The 21,731-nt window shown below is 31.1% G+C and overlaps 2 protein-coding genes across 2 annotated transcripts; both read right to left on the bottom strand.

The window, feature by feature from the left end:
- Nucleotides 1-2,971: 2,971 nt before the first annotated feature.
- On the bottom strand, nucleotides 2,972-18,131 carry wake (ankyrin repeat and fibronectin type III domain containing protein wide awake). The gene is made up of 18 exons (XM_080154089.1): nucleotides 17,918-18,131; nucleotides 17,491-17,691; nucleotides 17,139-17,258; nucleotides 16,772-16,927; nucleotides 16,054-16,328; nucleotides 15,667-15,763; nucleotides 13,558-13,674; nucleotides 12,924-12,998; nucleotides 12,302-12,440; nucleotides 11,541-11,677; nucleotides 10,685-10,796; nucleotides 10,124-10,218; nucleotides 9,815-10,016; nucleotides 7,651-7,791; nucleotides 7,104-7,192; nucleotides 6,153-6,214; nucleotides 5,254-5,980; nucleotides 2,972-3,857 (listed from the first exon to the last, which is right to left on the bottom strand). The coding sequence occupies exons 1-18, from the start codon at nucleotides 17,978-17,980 to the stop codon at nucleotides 3,522-3,524; spliced, it is 3,144 nt and encodes a 1,047-aa protein (XP_080010215.1). The 5' UTR covers nucleotides 17,981-18,131; the 3' UTR covers nucleotides 2,972-3,521.
- Nucleotides 18,078-20,324, bottom strand: LOC145314248 (LETM1 domain-containing protein 1). The gene is made up of 2 exons (XM_080154090.1): nucleotides 18,741-20,324; nucleotides 18,078-18,464 (listed from the first exon to the last, which is right to left on the bottom strand). Exons 1-2 carry the CDS (start codon nucleotides 19,811-19,813, stop codon nucleotides 18,257-18,259), a joined length of 1,281 nt encoding a protein of 426 aa, XP_080010216.1. The 5' UTR covers nucleotides 19,814-20,324; the 3' UTR covers nucleotides 18,078-18,256.
- Nucleotides 20,325-21,731: the final 1,407 nt, after the last annotated feature.

A 21,731-nucleotide genomic window follows, 5' to 3' on the forward strand; every position in this document is an offset into this window, starting at 1 on the left:
AATATTAAATATTTTGTCTCTATTCTAATAAATATAAACAAAGTTGTTACAATAATTCAAACTGGATTAAAGTCAAGAGATCAAATCACAATAACTTTTCTAGGTATAAAAGTATAAAAATATGTAAATAGTATAAAATATTTGTACTTTAAAGTAAAGGGGTAGTTACATGAAGGATAATTTATGATTTATGTTACGCAAACGCTATATTTTGTGAATATAAAAGTTATTTCTCGCATCGTATTATAAACGGCTTTCCGCGGATATAGAATGTACAATTATAAGATTAAAACTAGTTTTTTTAGCCCCGTGGTGCCGAAGGCACCGGCTAAAAAACTGGTTTTCATCTTATGATTGTACATTTCTATATTCGTAGAAAACTGGATATAATTCGATGCTAGACATAGTTTTTTCGTATGGATGAGAACCGGTTCCTATCCACCGGATTCGAATGAATACGAGAATAGTTATTTATCATATTTTCGTAATATTGTGAATGCTAGAAAGGATATTAAAATTATTTCAACAATTTGGGTCATGTGATCAAAATTTGAATTTTCCTTCTACTATTGCCCCCTCTGGGGGCGAAGTAGGTGGAAATTTAAATTTTTGTCACTTGACCTTAATATTGGTGAAATAATTTTGAATGACCTTTCTTGTATAAGCAATATTAATAAAATATGATACTTGGTTTTGTCTCATTCTCTATCTTTTTCTTAAATTCAAAAAAGTCTATCAAAAAATTTACATCATCTAAGGGTGAACAATAAATATCTCTGTCTATTTTTCTCTATATTTCTTCCCCCTCCCCTCTCCCTCACTTTTCTGTCTATTTCCTTCTCTCTCTCTTCCTCTTTTGTACGTTCATTTATACAATAGAGATAACCTAGAGACAGCACAAGGGAATTTTGTTTACATTATGTATCAGCTATAAATTGTTGAATATCTTAGGTTAAAGCTTTCCTTGGGTGAAATATTTGAAGAAAATATTTCTTCCATCATATAATGTGAAGCCTATGACACAACATATAATAAGTTAGTTATAAATAATTTAATTTCTTATAATAAAGTTATCTTTCTAAAAATTATATCATTACAAAATTTAGTTGCAAATAATGTTGCCTATAGGGCTGTATTTCATATACAACAAAAAGTGAACAAAGGTTTCTTTTTAAGAAAAAAATGGGGTCAGATTGACCATCTATGTCTAATGTTTATACCCACATCAAATATTAAATTATAACAATGTACAGTAGAGTGGATCAATTTTGGACATTGAATTTGTAATCAACATCTACAGTTTAAACGTCATATAAGAAACCTAAATATAAAAAATTGATTTTGTCCTTGAGGGGAAATGGGGGGAAGGTGTTTCCATGCATTAAAAATTTTAGAAGTTTATTCTGGAGGTGCAACTTTTTTTCTTTCAAAGTATTGCTTTATGCGTCTTTTTGAATTTGTCTTGTTGATTAATATAAGAATATCAAATTGGTTTTAAAAAATATTCATCCAAGCATGAAAAATCTTAAACTAAATGTAAAATCTCTTGGTTTTTAAATTTATTTATGGATTTTTCTTGCAAGGATCAATAGTTTTAAAAACAGATTTTTTATTCTTATTCTACTCTTCAAGACAAAATTGGGAAGGTGCATAAAGCTATACTTTGAAAGAAAAATAATTGCCCCCCCCCAAAAAAAAAAAAAAAAAATTCTCCCCACAAGTGTCTTTCTAAAAGTTTACATGCATCAGCAAGCCTCCCCATTATTAAAAATATTGGGTATAGTCCTTTCCACGACATCCCTCCATAAGGAGCGATTCTTCGTATTTTTCACAGTAGCTTTTCTCCTATTTCTAGCCCCTGCGGGGGGCTCTAACCCTGCGGGGCCAATTACCTAACCCTGTGGGGCAATCACCTAACACAATATAACCTAACCTAACCTAAAATAACCTATAAAAAGCCATTTTAAAAATACGAAGAATCGCTCCTTATGGAGGGATGTCGTGGAAAGGACTATACCCAAAATATTTTCTTTTCATTTTTTGGTCTCTTATATGATGTTTAGACAGAAAGTGTATGTAGCACATTTAAAATTAGAAAATCATTGAAAATCAAGCCACTCTAATGTACAGCATTTATTTCTTCAATTCCACAGTACAAAATTATTCCTGTATTTAAATTTAACATATCATATAGGAAAAAATATTCTTGTATTTAAAATTAAAAATCATGTTGGAATTTTTTTTACAATTTTTTAATTTTTTAATAATGTACAGCAAATTATTTCCTTTTTATCTCATGTTTTGAAATTTATAAGATAGTTAGAATAAATTACAGAAATAATGAAAGATTTAAAGAAGAGAGCGTCAGGGGGGGGGGTCGAGGGGGGTTTCCCCCCTCAGGAGAGGGGGGGTTGAGGGGGGTCTCCCCCCTCAGAAAAAGCTTGGGCTTAAATCTTCAACAAATAAAGAAAACAAAATTATTTTAAAAATTTCTTTTTTATGTTAAATATTATTATTTTTGTGACACTTGATTTTGAATGACAAAAAATGTTGAAATAAATATTACCCACTGTATGAAATGTTAAATTAGAAATCAATAATGATGTTGGAAAATTTATTCTCATTTTATACTCTGAAAAAAGGAATTGACAAAAAATAATAATTTTTATTCCAAACTTTTAAAACAGCATGCCTATTTCTTATTGGTTGACACTCGAATTAAAATAAAATAATGAATATTATTTCAAGGCCAGAAATAAATTTGAAATAAATAATTTTCTTTCCCCTATATTTTTTATTCCAAAATGCTAAGAATTAATTTTGAAATAAAATAATTTTCTTTCCAATATTTTTATTCCTTTTTCTTATTGGACGTCATTTTGTGTCCAATGAGGGACTAGTGTTTAAATATTTTAAAGCTTATTACAGCATTTATTTTGAATATGATAATATCAACATTCTCACATTAAATGTGATAAAAGTTATTATCATTATTTAAAAGTAACAGGATGTCTGTTTGTCTGTGTGCATCAACGGACCAGTGAACAGATATGGTCCTACTTTAAAATATAGCTTCTCATAAGTACTAAGAAGATTTTTAACTATTTTGGGGGAGAAAAAATACAGAAATAATAAGTTAATTTCGAATAAATAAAACAAAAAAAAACTAACTTGGATCACTGTGAATCAAATCCACTTCATGTAAATATCCCTTTTGCAATTCAGGATAAAAATCTACAAACTACGTCTTACTAAAGCAAGGATAAAAATTGAGCAAAGTTACGTATAATAATCTGATTAGGCAGGCATTCAGTTAAGTTTTAGGTACATTTTTTTTAGAAAGTTAAAGCTAAAGATTCTAAACATTTCTTTTAATATCATTATAATCTTTTACAAAGTTAAAAATGTCACTAATTAAATACCTACATTTTTTAGTAAAACAAATATGAAAAGAGGACAATCATACTAATCTTATATATACAATTTGTCTTTATATAAATAAAATACAGTAACAAAAAGACTTAAATTAGTGTTGTATGTTTAGACAAGTGCTCAATAGCTGCAAGTAAATCATGCTTCATTCTAACAAACAACCTTCCTTTCTTCCAAGGATTCTGTAAATTGAGCGGCTTAAAATCATCTCGTAAACACCTTTCCCTGCTCCCAATAACCGCAACCAGACAGAAATTGTTCAGCTTTTCATTTTCATAGATAGGCCTGTCTTTGCCCTTGAGTATAACGGCCATGTTGAGCTGCTTGATGACAAGGTCGACTACCTCCCTGGCCGTGGTGGCTGTGCTAACCTTGATGCGGACACTTGTGCCGTGCGCCAGGCCGGTTTCATAGGCCGCGTATACCTGCAATAGGAGAATAAATTAATATTATTATATAGTTGAACTTATCAAGATCAAGTAATAAATGCTTGCTATAATTTTTTAATCTTCGTTAGACCAATACTTTTCGTTTTTTCGTCTTTTAAAACAAGTTTTTATAATAAAAAGAATTTGAAAGTAATTAAAATAAATATCAACAAAAAACTACTGTAGTAAAAGATTAATATTCAAAACTATTATAAAGGGATAGTTTCACGAAGTGCATTTAAAAAAAAATAGTGAACTGTAAGTTTTTTCTATTTTAAATAACGTAGTAGTGCATAATATAAAGTTATTGATTAAAATTAAAAGATTTGACCAGGGATTTTCCTTAAAAAATGAGTTTTTCATTTTTATTTTCAACTTCGTTACATGTTATATATGGCAAAAACTTTATTGTCATAAATACAACTTTAGATAGCATTTACTAGTTAATAGAACTTCAAACTTTTTATACAACAAAATATACATAACAACAAAGAATGACCAATAAAATATTTAGTATAGTACTTAGAGTAGTGATCTTTTTATATGTCTTAGTAGAATATATTAGGCATTGGATAGATATGATTGTGATAAAGAATTTTTATATTGACCTGACCGAACTTTTTTTATTTGACAATATCTAAAAAAGTTAGTGATTTGCAACATAAATTACATGAGAATGGTCTTTTTATATATATATATATATATATATATTATATGTAGTATGATTAGTTGGTATTTCCGCGTGAGATAATGTGTATATTGTAAGTAAACCGGACGGTTTTCTTTATTTTTAAAAAAAAGAATCTATAGAAATCCTGTCCTATAATGAATCGGACGTTATTTTTTATGTTTTTTAAGTAACTTGTCCCAAGGGGAACCCCTGTTCAATTTTTTTATAACTCTTGTGAAATATGTGGAAAAAGATTCTCTCATATTGGTGTTTTGGCTATACATATTTGGAAAAAAATAGACCATTCTCATGTAATTTATGTGGCAAATCACATTAACTTTTTTAGATATTGTTAAATAAAAAAAGTTTGGTCTGGTCAATGTTAAAAATTCTTTAACGTGTAATCATATCTATCCAATGCCTAATATATTCTACTAAGACATATAAAAGTTCACTACTCTAAGTACCTTAACTCTTTAAATACACTTCGTAGAACTATCCCTTTTATGATCTTTATTTCAATATTCGTAGAAAATTGTCTGTAATTCGATGCTATAACTGATTTTTTTTAGTATAGCATTGACCCGATTCTAATCCTGAGGATATTAATCGGTTTTGAAGCAATACTGTAAAATCTATTTTTATAAAATACTAAATTTAGCTTTAGACTCATTACAAATATGCAATTTATGGAAATGTATAATCTATAAAAATGTTTATTACCTGTAAAATATTAGACTCTGGTGGGGCCATCCTATGCACCATCTGTTGTTGGCTAGTCCCATACTCATTCTCATTATTACTATCCACAGAATTAGTTGAGTTAGAATATTGTGTCCCTGCATACAAGTTATCCGTCATCCCATCTGCCAGCAGCCTTGATCTCACATGAGCTAGATTGTTTAGATTATTATTATCCTTGTTGTCCAAATCCATCATGGCGTGTTGCAATTCTTGAGGATCAGAACGTGTGGTTGGTGTGCGGCTAAGGCCAGATCCGGCTCCACCGCTGGGCGGCCGATATGCGTCGGCCGGCAAACCTTCAGGTGGACGGTAGCCGCGTAAATTCCAGCTGCCAACAGCAGGCGGCTCCATTCTATATATTGGCTGCCTTAGGTTCATATTAGTAGCCTCAATACTGCTGTTATTACCACTGATAAACAGCGAATCATCTGGAGTATCAGGCTGATTAATATACCAGTCAGTCAGGGCCTGGATACTGATACCAGACCTGGTATTTTTCAACCTGGAATTGGACAGAACCTCCCTGATCCAGCGGACACCTGTCCAGCTCTCCTCCAGGGTTTGGCAATACTCCAGGAGGCCACCTACTTGGTGGCCAGCTGATTCGGCCTCAGTGGTGCTTAATGCTTCGCGCTGCAGCTTTTTGGCCAAGGCGAGGTCAACTTCGAGGATACTGGATAGCTTCGCGTAAAGGCTCAATAGTTTTCTAAAAAATGAACGTTTAAAACCAGCAACTTTTCTCTTAAAAATAGTTAGTGAAATCGATTTAAAGATTGTATTGTAAATCCATAAGATTTTAGTTTAAATTTTTTTTTTTTTCTTTCCACAAAAGTAAAAAAATTATGGTAAACTGATCATACGACTAAAAGGATACTTACTTGAAATAAGTAGCAAGCTGTAATATTTCCCAAGATTGTAGAGGTACCATCATTAAATCTCTCCTGTTTTCAATCACGTTAATAGGATTGTACATTTATTTATTAACACTTGTTATGTTATTATTCTGTTCTAGAGGTTCTGTATTCAATAGGGCTAGAAAAATATCATCCTAAGACTTAAATCTAAATATGATAGTCTAAAACCAATCTATGTGAAGCTTTCCTAAAATAGAAACCTAGATAGTTCAGTAGTTAGGTATTAAGATATTAATTTCAGACAAAAAAAACTTACTTTTTAATATAATAAGATATGAAGGGAGTAACTACTCTATACTTTGGTTTTAAACAGAGGGGCGTCGTAGCTCAGTGGTAACGCACTGAGTTACGGTGATGAGAGTTCGAGTTCTAGTCCCCATGTGGCAGCTCGAAATTCTCAGTTGAATACATTCACGCAACTTCCCCTGGTTGTGTAAGAAGGGGATTATTGAGTAAGTTTGGATACTTAATAGTCAAGTACATAATATCAGTACTACCCTTATCCCAAGCTCCTCTGCGGAGAGCGTCATTCATTACGGTGACTTAATTTGGGACACCTGCCATACTCAGCGAGGGTGAGGTAATAATGAGTAGCTCTCATGAGATAGCGGGTCAAGTCATAATGTGCTTGAACGTGGAGCTTGATAGCCCTAGTGGCTATACAAAAGTGTCTCAGCCTACTCCATGACTACTTAGGTCCAAACCCTAAGAGACTATGGCTAATCAATCAATAAATCAAACAGAGAAAATATTTAATTTTAGCTCATAATGCAATCAAATAAATTAAAAATAAGGGGTTGGGAAAAAATCTTATTTGAAATATATTTCTAAACAAGAAGGGGGAAAGAGTTCTGTGATCGACAAAACATTGAGGGAAATTATCTTATTATTGTAAAATATCGGTAACATGACGTCCCTGTTAATATCAATAGACATGCTGGTATCATTAACAGAACAAACAGAATCCACAGGAGGTAACACAAGTATTATTGATATTTCATTTCCTGTAACAAATAATATGTACAACATACAGTTTCAGACGGATATTCAGGAATAAGACAATGGACGATAAATTTATATAAATCCCTAATGATACAAAACAAAATTACCACTTATGTAGGTTGGTTAAAATGTTTAGACACTAATAATTTGAAACCAACCAAAGTTCAAAGGTTTTTGACAATTTTATAACAAATGAATGATAACTTGGTTATAAAACTTTGGGTACCCCTGTAATTTACAGTCCAATATTCCCTTCCTTCTTAGTATTAGAAACTTGGTTTTTTATTAACAAATTGTCTATCGATTACGAAAAATTGAGATTTCCTCCTCTTGTCTACTTTTAAGTTACTTTTAACTATTATCAATTAAAATTCCACTGACCAAGCCCGACTGCTACTTACCTGTTTTATATAACTTAAATTTCAAAGTTTTTATCTTAATAAAAGAAATTACAACTAACCTAATTCAATGATTTCTGTATCATAAATTCTATGATCATCTTTGGACTGTTCCGAAACTTCAAGATACTGGAATAATCTGTGCACAGATTGCTGAAGCAGTTTACCAAAGGTGTACTGTGATTCGGTGGGTCCGGGTAAACCTATAAAGAACGTTTATCAAAGGCATGCAAACAAATTAAAGGAAAAGATCTGCCATTAAAATCAACAAGATTACTTTTCATGAGAACTAGGTAGTGTAGATTATTGTATATTCGTGTACAGAAATAAAAAACCTACAGAACATCCAATAATTTTTTACTTTCTGAAACTTCAAAGATAAAACAATATAAAATCTAAAGAAAAATGTACAAAATAGGCTAATTCTATAGACAAACAAACTAACATACATCCTACTACTCTGGCAGATAGAAAAGAGGGTAAGTTACCTTAACACAAATACAATACAATCCTTTTGAAAAAAAAGGCTTAAAATAAGAAAGTACAGGCATAAACATTTCTATAGATAATTTAGTAAGATTGGACGAATAAACCAAAAGACTGTGACGGAGAAAGATTTAGTCTGCTATTACTAAAGTGTGTTACCAACATTTCTATAGGTAATTTAGTAAGATTGGACGAATAAACCAAAAGACTGTGACGGAGAAAGATTTAGTCTGCTATTACTAAAGTGTGTTACCTTTTTTTATGTTTTATTATTATTTGGCCACAACTTGGTCAAAAATGCTCTCAAAACAGACTTTTTTCGACTGAAGATACTCAAATGGTTCCTTTACTGCAAGCCCAATCAATCAGTTTTAAGATATCTGTATATTTCAAGGAAAATTGATGAAAATACTAAAAAACAGCAAATTTGGGTGTTACCTTTTATATGCACAGATACCATAAAATCAACAGAAAAAAAAAAATTATTTTTACTTTTCTGTCATTTTTAAAGTTTGATTCTGTTAAATTGGCTATTCTTGAAGGGATTTATGCATTGAAATATACTGAAACATAATAATGGGCAGAAATTAATGTATTTCAAAGAAAGAAAATTTTGAAAATAAGAAATTCGACCTCTATCACTTCAGAGGACAGCTGCCAACCTCCAGTTGACAGGATATAGTTAAATACTTGTTAGCAATAATAATTAGCTCAAAAAGTAAAACAAAAAGTTTTTTAATATGGCAAAAAAATGATAATCTAAATCTTAATTTTGGGGATGATGATCTGAAGGACGCTCTTACTGGTGGTAATGATGACCCAGATGGTATCCAAGTACATGAGCGTTATGACAACTCATCTATTGAACTATGGTTCAATTTTTGTATTTGTAGCAGCCTCCAATTAAAAGAGGTAACAAGAAATAAAACCATCTTTTAAAAACTATTATATTTACCTTATGAATTGGAGAATTTAAAAACCATGAATGTATGTTTTGGGATTTCTCTTGATTGGAGAATGCTACAAATACAAAAATCGGACCAAAGTTTAATAAATAAGTTGTCATAATGCTCATGTATTTGGATACCATCTGGGTCATCATCACCAACAGCAAGAGCGTCTTTAAGATCATCATCCCCAAAATTAAGATTTAGATTATCATTTTTTTGCCATATTAAAAAACTTTTTGTTTTTCTTTTTGGGCTAATTATTATTGCTAACAAGTATTTAACTATATCCTGTCAACTGGAGGTTGGCAGCTGTCCTCTGAAGTGATAGAGGTCGAATTTCTTATTTTCAAAATTTTCTTTCTTTGAAATACATTAATTTCTGCCCAATATTATGTTTCAGTATAATCAATGCATAAATCCCTTCAAGAATAGCCAATTTAACAGAATCAAACTTTAAAAATGACAGAAAAGTAAAAATAAGTATTTTTTCTGTTGATTTTATGGTATCTGTGCATATAAAAGGTAACACCCAAATTTGCCGTTTTTTAGTATTTTCATCAATTTTCCTTGAAATATAAAGATATCTTAAAACTGATTGATTGGGTTTGTAAAGGAACCATTTGAGTATCTTCAGTCGAAAAAGGTCTGATTTGTGAGCATTTTTGACCAAGTTGTGGCCAAATAATAATAAAACATAAAAAAAGGTAACACACTTTATAAAAGATTAAATTTTTTTCAACTGAGGAAAAAAGGAAAACTAAGACATTTTCAAAAGATTTAACAAACTTACCAGAATCGTGAATAAAATCATCTTCAGCCTCGCCAACTAAAAAGTTTGTCGTCGGCGACATTTGATGATCACTGGTCTCAAGGCTGCGGCCGCTGCGTTGTGTGCTGCGGCTGGTGTACAGGTCTTGCTGGCGGCTATAGCTACGGTTCAGGTTCTTGATCCAGGTCCATTCTTCGGCGGTCACATGCGGATTCTCACGAACCTTTATCAAACAAGTTTCAAGTTTTTTGCCAGCTACAAGTCTCACTTAATTAGAGTACATGATAATCTGGTGTAAGATCACCATCCAAGTGATAACAAATACATTACCTTAATATATGGTAGAATGCTGGGACTAGTATTAGAAACTACCAGAGACATAGAATCTATGGTTGAATAAGACTGCAGATAACATAAATGTAAACCTAAATAAAAAAAAGATTAGTTGTCAAACATAAATAACGCTTTTAAATTTAAAAGCTCACTAGACGTATAAATTCTATAGAGTTACAGAAAAAAAATGAATGCTAGGTTTTAACTTTAGTCTAAAATATTTTTAACATAAAAAAAAAGAACCCAACCATTAAGTATGGCAGACGGACATTGAGACCACCGTCATAAAGGTCTTTAGGGTTAAAAGATAATGATTTTTCAAAATTGTTGTCAATAACTACAATGTACCAAACAAAAACAAAGATTTTTCTAAGTAGAACAACTACCTATCACAAGCTGTTAACATTGCAACTTCATTATTCACTTATTTTACAAACATTCATAGACAGACGTTAAATTGCTTAGTCAGAGGACATACCCCAGTTATACTGTAATACTACAAAACAAAAAAAGACATCCAGGTTTATTCTGTTAGTTTTTAAAAAGTTATTTACAAACCTTTGGAAATAGAAATATTAGAGACTTGATAGAAGAGTATTTGTTCCCTGATAGACCCTCGTACCATATCCAATACACCCTCCGCCTCTTCTATGGATTGATGCTTCTGGGCCTAAAAATATCATTAGATTGGAGTAGTTTTTAACACAGAAGTTATTGTGAAGCAAAAATAGAAGGATTATAAAAGAATTTCTCATTTAAACTTTGAGGAATATCTCATGAGCGACGAAAATATCATATAACTGTGCCATGTTTGTAGGTAAATAGGTTTGCCTTTCTGTAATTATCTTCCAATGCATAATGATTGCAAGGAAAAATATTCCAATAAAGCGATATATGAAACACTGAATGTTAATACGATAATAGGTATAAATAATTTTGTGAAAGAAGGCTTCTATAGGTAATGAACAACAAACAAAAGGGGGGAGGCGGATGTGCCACTTATTGAAACCAAAACTAAAAGTCAAAGGAACTCAACTAAAAAAAAGAGTTACAGGTCTGAGATTTTGCATGGCAGTTGCTTTATAGGGTTACAATATGGAACAGTGAAGAAACGGCGGCGCAACCGCCGAAAATCTCCGAGAAATTGCAAAAAAAAATTCGGCGGGAAACGACGGTTTTCAGCGGTTGCGCCGCCGTTTCTTCACAGTTCCATATTGTACCCCTAAAAAGCAACTGCCATGCAAAATCTCAGACCTGTAACTCTTTTTTTAGATGAGTTTCTTTGTTGACTTTTAGTTTTAGTTTCAAAAAGTGGCACATCCGCCTCCCCCCTTTTAAAAAAAATAATCTAAAATTGCTTTTCGTGATATTTCGTAATAGTCATAATTTAAAAAAAAAAAAAGAATATACTTACCCGTGATAGCGGAGCCCACTTGAGACTGAGAGAAACTAAGCTCTTTGGTGACTTGACAAGATGAATTAAACTAAACACAACTCCTCCGTTAGGGTGTCGGAGTGGCTTGTAATACAATACTCCAAGATTTTCAGTTCCTAAAATTAGGTAAATTAAATTTTTCAAATGTAACTATTAAACGTTAATCTTTTATCATAACCACATTTGATAAAGTTAATTATAAAAAGTGAAAAATAATAAAAAATCCTTTTTTCTTTACATAAAATTTAAAAAATGTTTTGTTAGGAAATCAATCATTTAGTGTAAAATACACAAGCAGTATTAACAGAAAAGTTTGCTTTTATAGATAAGCTTTGCATATTCAAAATAGATATCAAGATATATAAGTTTTCCGGAATTTTAATGTTAGGGGGAGATTTGAAATCTGCATCAAATCTTAAGGATTTTTTATAAAATTCGTTTTTTGTATAATTCTTTATCTAAAAGCGGAAATGCATTTTAAGTTAATTAATTTTGACCAATAGGATAGGTGGATTTTAAACTACCTGCGCTCTAATTGGTTAAATGATGTACGCCATCCAATCAGAGCGCAGATTTTTTAAATCCACCAATCACAGATGCCAAAATTAATTAACTTAACTTGCATTTCCGCTTTTAGATAAAGAATTATAGAAAAAACGAATTTTATAAAAAATCCTCAAAATTTGATGCAGATTTCAAATCTCCCCCTAACTTTAATGAGAGAATTAGCTATTCCCTACCTAGAGCAGATTGCATATTGACCGCAGCCGTGAGAAGCCTGTATCTTAGAGTATCTGTAGAACTTTTGGACATATCCAGCCGCAGCTTAGAGATATCAGACCACACGTAGCTCATCTTCATTAACCAATAGAAATCAGACTGAAAAAGAAAACATTTTGATTATTATTTTGAGGAGTGTGGATCGGGTCTTTTACCCTTCTTAAATGAAAAGCATGAAGCCTTATATAATGCTATCTAATTGACTAAACTATTTTACAAGTAAAACTTGTCTGTCAAGCAGGGCTGTATATTATGCACAAGATTTTTTTTTCCCGGCTACAAATTTTTTTATCCCCCCCCCCCCTAGTTTTTTCTCACCAAGTAGGGGGAAAATGGAAAAATATTTAAAGAATTCTAGATTTTATTTATTTTATCCCCATAACCACACATTTTTTTACTTTTTTCAGCAAGGAGGGGGGGGGGGGGGGGAAGAAAATGGAACAAAATGTTTTCAGTTTTCTAAATTTTTACATTTTTTCCCCTCCAACCACATATTTTTAATTTTTTACACCCCCCCCCCCCCCTTGAGCTGGGTCAATTATGAAAATATACACCCCTTCTGTCAAGTCTGTACATATCTACCTGTAATGAAGCAGATGAAGGAACGTCCTCTTGTACTTCCAGTAAGGGTAGAAAATCTTCGTTTGTTAGTAATACCTAAGAAAGTAAATTATTAAGATTAGGTAATCATACCCTTATATAAAATTAACAAGTTGTATGACTGTTTGAGTTGAATAATTTCGCCAACCACTCGACCAATATGGCTCCCCATTTAGTAAAGCTTCATTTGTGGAAAGTTTTTACTATTTTTAGGAAGCGTACTTCAAACCTCCAATGAATTATATTACTTACCTTCATCCTGCCTTACAATAAATATGTAGGTATAATCTTAATTTTATCTTAAGAATCTTATATGTATTGTATATTAAAACATATTGTACTAGTCAGCTATCGATATATTATTACCTGGATGATGCACAAGAGTTTTATGTACGATAAAGTTATACTCGCAGCTGGCTATACCTATTAACGGTCCCTCCCTCAATCCCTATTTACCCAATCCCCTCCACTCATACTGGATGAACTAATTGACCAATAAACTAGGTCCATATAAGCAAGCTAAATTAATGACAAATTTTCCCCTGTCAATATATCAACGTATATCATATATCAATTTAGTCAGCATATACTAAAAAATGTTAGACAAAACACTTACTTTATCTTCATGAAACATAACACAACTGAGGTACACGCCAGTCTTTGGACTTTTAACAAACTTTGGGGCACTCTGAAACAATCCCAGCAAACCTTTCTTTCTCATCTTACCATCCTCCTATAATGAAATATGTTTTCCTCAAACTTTTCCGGGAGTTAAAATTAATAGTTATAAAAAATCTTATCAAATTCTAGGTATTATAAAAAATTGATTTTTTTCTGTTTTTTTTTCGCTATAGAGTTTGCTATCCAAAGAAGATTTTAAGTAAGCTAATATAGGATCCGGTATATTTTTGTAATCTTTGCACAATTTTCTTTAACCTCACATCTCCTTTAAATGCAGAGGTTCTAGATGCTAAGGACGCAGCCGCAAAATTAAAGTAATATATATAGAGTGATAAATAGCTATGAAACCATTTTCTTTTTTCAAAGACCCATGACGCTGCAGAAGGTTGTTTATCGATAAAAATTTTGCTTTCTCACTTAGCTGCTAGAAAGCCCATAAGCTGTCATTGGAATAAGATTTGAAGGAACTTTACTAATTAATCAAAACCACCGTATATTTTGGTATAAGGATTTGGGGGACCTTTATTATTAATTAAAGTCATGTGACCTAATGTACAAGAGTTAAAACAATTAAATCAAAAGATTTTAGTGTAAAACTATTTGTAAATAAGAGTATAAGAATAAGATATTGTTATCAACGACAAAAAATAAATGTTTTGCCTAATTTTTGTAAAAATTTAGAGCATATTTATCATTTAAAATCAATGCTATCTTTTCAAAAGTGTTTCCATTAATTTGATTGTGTTTTGTAAGCAAAACCTGTTTTTTATTATTTGTACTGTGTAATTTTATTTGAATATTTAATTCAAAGATAGCAATTTTAAAAAAAAATAACCTAAGATGAATGTCGGAATTTTCTTATTAAACATAATAATGTATATATAATTAGAATGGTAAGACCTTGAAAATAAGCAAAAAATTATTATATGATAATTATCAGTAAATCTAAAAGAATTTAAACGTAATTATTAAAAAGCTAGCTTCAAAAAATAATAATACATTTTTTATTCAAATACTATAGTACATTCTAACAAGGATGATGATATCAAGTTTAGCAACATTTAACAAATATGTCTTTCAAAAATCAGTTGATTTATTGCATGAAATATTGAAAATGTATATAGCAATTTACAGATTTTTATTATTTTCAGGAATTTAAAATAATTACATTCATTTTGTAACTGTAAAAGCAGAGTATAGCATGTATAGTGTCATAAATGAGCTACAATTTGAAATAATTTACATATATTTATTGGGATGTAATATCCTTTTATAAAAGGCAAATACAGATTGATTTTAATTACAAGTTCATTGAAAAAAAATCCGGACTTTCTGATGGATAGACAAAGTGAATTATAGAGTAGCTTCCCTACTAAATATGACATATACACAATCATGCGCTCTGGTTCAGTTCACATTGCTATGGACAGTTAAACCATTTAGGAAAGTTGTAAGGCAGAAAGTTATCTATCTAGTACTAATATAAAGATTTAAAAGCCTCCTAAAAAAAGAAATATATTTTTAAAAACAAATTAAATCTATAGTGCTGTTAACTTGAACTTTAATATTGTTATTATAAAAAATGGAAATAATCTCTACTTTCCCAAATAATTGTACTCAAGACAGCTTGTAATGAAATTACTATCCAGATTTTTACGATTTTATAATTTTTTGACAACGCCAAAATTGTTTTTTTTTACTTTATTAATTTTAAGATATATGCATTATCTATAAAGGACAAACACAAATACATAATAAATTTTATAGTTAGGGTATTGTTTCTAAAAATGAAAAACCCTGTATAAAACTCAGCCATTTTAGAGTCTAAGCTGTCAAATTTCTTGAGCAATGGGATTGTGTTGGTAGGTCTTTGCGATAGTTCTGTATAGTCATGTACCCTTGCTCCCTCTATTCTCTAACTTTATTGCCGCAAAGAAAATATAAAATACTACTATCGATCATAGAAAGTTAAAACACACTCTGTGAAACTAATCTTTTTCTTTGGACTGTTTTATTATTAATTTTCCAGAACAAAAAATGGTACCTGGTCTAAATCTTCTTCAATGGAATAATCTGATAGTTCAGCAGGACGAGTTTTCAACAGGGAATCCAACAGACCAAATATTGTGTCAGATTGGTCTCTGAAAAGAATTGTTCATTTCTATTTGTTGGAAATTAAATGAAGCATGTAAGAATCGCTGCAATAACAAACTAAAAACAGGCTTAGAAGAAGTAAGGTCAATTGTAAATTGTGGAAAAGAATGAATCAAATTAAGTCACTTTTAACTTTTTAAGAACTTTTTTTTTATTAAACGGTGTGGAGGGGGGTTTAATTTATCTTTAATTATCCTATACCTGTAATCAAATTATTTTTGGATAATTCAAATCATGATTACAGAAAAAAAGTTTAAGTATTTATTGAAAAATTTACCCTATTCTTGGAAGCTTTCTATCCACATTTCTCCATGATGAAGGGACTAGTGACTTTGGCTTAGAGGCACAATACGGGCCAAACCCTTTCGGATTACCAAAAGACGCCCGGATGAAATATCTCTTGCCCTCCTCCAATCCTTTAATGTTGTACTCTAGTGTGTGGATAGTCTTGACTTCAACCTCCCCGGCGATCTCTTTGAAAGAATCCAGGTGGCTCCATTGGATTTTGAATTTTGTAAACAAACTGTTCCCGAATTTTTCTGGCTCTTTCACCTAAATGAAAAAATTGTTTAATTTTTCTTCATCTTAATGATGATTTAAATCTTTAATTTCTTGGATAATACATAAATAAGCTTCTGCATAAAGTTACAATACAGTGGTGTATCACTGTATATTCTGCACAAGATTCATATTTCCCCTGTTATTACATCCACCCCCCTCCCTCCTACTTAAAATTCAGTTCCCCATGATTCTAAGGGATTTTGTCTCTGTGAGTCTGTAGGTGAGAGTACAAATAGCTTTTAGCTGATTTTTCAAATATTTCTCCATATCAGACTTTGGTGTTTTCAGTAAACTTTATTTTTTTATTTCCTACAGCCCCCACCCCCCCTACATAAATTTCATTATCCCTCCCATGCAGAACAGAAACCCCTGATACAATATTAAAATTCATTAACACCACGATATCAAAACTATCTTCAAAATATTTGTTTTACCTTGATATGAATGTTGTTAGATCCAGTGACACTGGCCAAAACTTCAACAGGAGCATGGGGGCACCCAGAAGAGTCAAATCCAGCTTTCAATTTTTTTAGAACATTCAATCTTTTTTGCCAAAGGGTTAGTTGTTTTTCGCCTTCTTTTAGTTGAACCTAAAATATGTGAAGAATTCTATTACTTATGATTTGGTTCACATTTCTTATAGATAAGCTTATAAGTTTTATACATCGATATCATGGAAAAAATGTTAAATGGAGATTTCCGGTATATCTGTTAATATTATAAACTAATAAAAAATTGTTAAAAGGTCTGCAATGAATTTTTTGAAAGTCCTCTAAACCCTTGTATAAGTTAAAAGTTTACCTGACTAAGTGTAGTGTTAAGTGTAGCTCCCCCGCTATTAGTCATCTTGACAAGCTGACTAAACTTCTCAACCTGTTTTCTACTCTCCACTATCAAGGAGAGTAGGTGAGCAGAAACAGCCTAGAAAAAGAAATTTTATTTTAGATCTCTTAATTGAGAGTTGTTATTGAACGCAGGGGAATGTGGAATAAAATAACGATCAAAAACCCTGCATAAAAAAATCATAACATTTAAAAGAATGTCTTAAAATCATAATTTTAATTATTACTTTGCTCTGCTTTCACACTAACTTCCAAACTATTTTTCAAACTAATGACCAAGAAAAAAAATAATAAACTAGAAATAATTTTACCTCTGGGGAGGGGAAGAAAGCACCCTCCTTGCCTCCATGATGAACCACAAGGTTCAACAGTGACTGATTACCAGTCATAAAGGCAAGATCCAGCAGGGTGAAGCCATCACCATTCACCCCATTGACATTCACATGTGTTTGGTTTTCTAGGATGGATCTTACTTTCTCGATTTTTTCCTGTTCTACGGCACTGCACAAGGCCTGAAAAAATATATATTTAATCAATATTTAAAATAAAATAATAACTAGATTCACTTTGAGTAAAAAACGTAGCGAGGGTGGTTTATTTAAAATGAAATGGACTATCTGAAATGTTAAAAGCAATGTAGTTTTCTGGATAAAATCTTACTGTTGAAAAAAATCTTACCTAAGTAGTTTCATAATTAATGGAAACACGATGTCAAAAATTAATTATCAAAAATTCTACCTGAAAATGGATGTCAAACTTATCCCCCGCAGGGGTTGACGACTCGTCTTTCCGTTGATCCATTTTTTTTGTTTATATTCTTTAGGTTTTGCTGTTTTTTTAAATTTACATTTTAATCACATATAATATTGTCTCTTTCTTTATAACATTTTAGTCAAACATTTTCTTTTTTCTATATCAGTCCATTTTCATGTGTAAGACCATTTTTTAATCTGCAAAATTCAATCAATTTAAGCAAACTTTTGTAACATTTATCACAGTTAAAATTTAGATTGACACAGCCCAATATTTTCATATACAAAACGATTATGAATTTAAATGAGAAGCAAATGATTTAGATTATTGGTTAAACAACGGTTGGCGTTTGTTGGCCAAAAATATTGGTAAATGAAGAAGTAGACTAATATCTCTATATTTGAGCTGTCTAGAAATATTTAGCCAGGACTGGATATACGCCATTTGTTCTTCTTCACTGTATACCTTAGGGTTCAATCCACGTTGGACTGATAATCTGTTTAAACCTTCCAAAGGTAATTTTAAGTCTTCTCTGAAAAAAATAACAATTTGTATAGGTATATTAAATTTACATTAAAAGTAAAAAAAAGTAAAATTACAAAATTGGCAATTATAGCCTTCTCTCCACGAAACAAATATAATTTCCAATCAAAATTTAGTACTTATTATAATCTTTGAGGATATTAATCCTAATTTTGATGTTTTTTGTTTGTTTAATAATAAAAGTACCTATCAAAGTAGTTGAATGTCATTTTCTGGAATTATTATTTGATAACAAGAAAAAAGAATATTGCGACAAAAAATTTACCTTATCAATGATTGATCCATTCTCCATAATAGGTTAGCATATCTCCCCAGGTGTTTATAGGGAAACATAATATACCCAACTCTATGAAACGCGGCCAAAAGCTTGTCATGTCTCCTAGTCAAATGTCTGATGTCCAAAGGACCACCAAGTTCAAAGAGCGGCCTTAACTCCAATATTTCTTCCGGAATCAAACTTTTTCCAGATTGCAAAACATTTCTGAAATCCATCAGATCCGCATCTTTTTCATATGTCATGTCTGTGCATCTTATCAATTCTTCTCTTAGCTTGGGATATATTTGCTGTTGAGTTTGGGCGTGGCTTAGCAGTATTTCATCCTTCTGTTGTGGCGTTAAAAAGTGAGATGACAGAAAGACTTTTGGGTAGAGTAGGGCCAGGGGAAAAACAACATTTTGTGCCATAGGAAGGGCAGATATTAATAGAACAGGAGCAACTCGCATAGCATCCTTAGGTAGGCTGAAAAATACTTCATAATCAGATCTGGTCAAAGAGCCATGGGCCTTGTTATTATCAATGTTGTTAACCAATGTGTCCTTAACATTGTAATATGTTTTTAAATCTTGAGTCAGTTGCCTTGTTCCTGATGAAAATATTCTGTAGGTTTTCACAAATCTGTCTGGGAAAGCTGTTTTTAATACTTGGCCATAGTTTTTAAGATAATCTATAGATCTATCAGCAATGCTTAGAATTGCTTGGGATTTTACCTTCTTTTTCTGTTGACTGATTTCAATAGATTTCTCTTGAACTTTATCTCGTAGCTCAACTTTTGTGTCTTCAATAAACTCTTTAATGTCATTTTGACTGTTCAGAATTGAACTTTGTAGCTCTTCTTTTTTACCATCCAATTTCTCTTGGATTTCAATCTTTTTTGTGTCAATAAAATCTTGCAGCTCTATCTTTTTGGTTTGTAATTGATCTTGTATATTGCTGGAATCATTTTTTAAGCCTCTAACTGTGGCAATTTGACAATTAACAGCATTATAACTTGGTATGTTGTTTATATAAGAAGTTAGAGGGGTTCTTTTTAGAGAATTTACAATGTGTTTGGACAACATACTAGTTAGGGAGATTCTTAGACATTATGTTGATTTCTTTCTGAAATTATACATTTATATATGTTAAATATCTTTGACTTAATAATAAAAAACGTTACATTTATTCTCTTAATACAAAGTTCTTCATTAAAAATACATGACGAAGTAAATATATTAAGAAATTATAAAAATTAATCGAATGTTTACTACAGCTTTTTTAACATTTACTACAGCTAATATTTCTTCTAAAAATATTGTTAGGTAGATAGATATTTTAAGAATAATTAAATAATATAACTTATACTACAAAATTATCAAAAATTGGATTTTTTCACTTTTAGATTCATGTTTTTTGACATATATTATGAATATATTAATACTTTTACATATAACAAGCTTTAAATTAAAATTATTAAGTGATTTTCATTATTGTAAGATCGCCATTCGGCGATTTATCACTGTTATTTTTCTAGAAAACGTAGTTTTTCACCGTTATTTTCATAGACATTTGTATTAAGTTGTAATTTTCAGCAACTTCATTCACTTTGATGTTAGGGAAAGGGGGGAGGGGGGGGGGACATGTTGATTGAGTATAGATTAATTCTATATTGTGTTGGATATGTTGAAACCGGTTTGTGGCCATTTCCCTCTCCCCCTTTATGGCCTGAAAATGGGGAACACTTTCGCTTTCATGAAAAATCTTAAAAATGGTTTCAATAAGTGGGCTCGTAGTAACCCCTTAGCTGACGATAACGTGAACAGTCTTAAATAATTTATTTTAAAAATGTTTTTTTTTATTTTCATTTGGGGTTTATGGTTTTTAGTGTCGTTTTTTAACGATTGTAATAAGTTTTTTTTGTATTCATGTGATATTAATGAAATTTCATACAGAGACTACCAACTACTTTAACTAGCTATGTTTAAAATTTCATCGATCTACATTGAAAGGCCAACGAGTTAACGACACTCAGAGACACTCAACATTTTTTATTTAATAGTATAAAAAAAGACTTTTTTAAATGTAGTACCTACGGACAAAGATTGCATAATTAATGGGATTTAAACGTAAAAATCGATCATGAAGCATGAAAGAACTGCGATTGTCATTTGTCTAAAGAATCTACACAAAAAATTTCAGACTCCTATCTTTATTTTAAGTGTTTTTTTTTTGCACGAAAAGTTAACGTTAATTTTGTGAAAGGAAAAAAATAATTGATCCGAAATTTAAATGAAAAACCTACGGACAAAGATTACATAACTATAGGGGTTTAAACGTAAAAATCAGGCACAAAGCATAATACAACTGCGATTCTTATTTGCCTAAGGAATCTACACAAAAAATTCAGACTCCTTTCTTTATTTTTAGTGGGTTTTTTTTGCACGAAAAGTTAATGTAAATTTTGTTACAGGAAAAAAGTAATTGATCCGAAATTTAAACCTAGTAAATGAAAGCTAGCATAAATCCTGCCATGTGGGTCTGCCCCCAACCCCTTACCCCTTACCAATAAATGAGGTCCATATTAGCAACCTAACTATACAACATGTTCTACCTTGTAAATATTTCCATGAATGAGGGATCTTTTATTTTTTCAGTACAGCTTTGCAACCGATAAATATCCGCTAGATTAAAATCAGTTCTCAGCCATACTGAAAAGCATCATATTACAGGCAATTTTCTCTCTATTAATAAACATATAATAAATAAATCAATATTAAATCAGGACTATTTGGTACCCAAACTTTTATAACCATTAGTAAAAATTGGACTGTAAATTACACTCAGTACCCAAAGTTTCATAACCTTTAGTAAACATTAGACTGTAAATTACATTTGGTACCCAAAGTTTTATAAACCTATATGGCTATATCCGCTAGATTATAATTGGTTCTATGCCATACTGAAATGCATCATATTACAGACAATTTGGCACAAATATTG

This window comes from Acartia tonsa, chromosome 3 (genome assembly GCF_053477335.1).
Source record: "Acartia tonsa isolate MP-2025a chromosome 3, ASM5347733v1, whole genome shotgun sequence".
NCBI classification, from domain to species: domain Eukaryota; kingdom Metazoa; phylum Arthropoda; class Copepoda; order Calanoida; family Acartiidae; genus Acartia; species Acartia tonsa.

Bases quoted from the DNA above. Each gene is read 5' to 3' on its own strand.
- wake (XM_080154089.1), bottom strand. From the start codon at position 17,980: ATGGATCAACGGAAAGACGAGTCGTCAACCCCTGCGGGGGATAAGTTT. The intron at 6,215-7,103 runs GACGTCATGTTA...ATTGAAAACAGG, and splicing joins TGTCTATTGATATTAACAGG to AGAGATTTAATGATGGTACC. The intron at 3,858-5,253 runs GTAATAAACATT...CTCCTATTGCAG, and splicing joins CAGAGTCTAATATTTTACAG to GTATACGCGGCCTATGAAAC.
- LOC145314248 (XM_080154090.1), bottom strand. From the start codon at position 19,813: ATGTTGTCCAAACACATTGTAAATTCTCTAAAAAGAACCCCTCTAACT. The intron at 18,465-18,740 runs GTAAATTTTTTG...TATTTTTTTCAG, and splicing joins ATGGATCAATCATTGATAAG to AGAAGACTTAAAATTACCTT.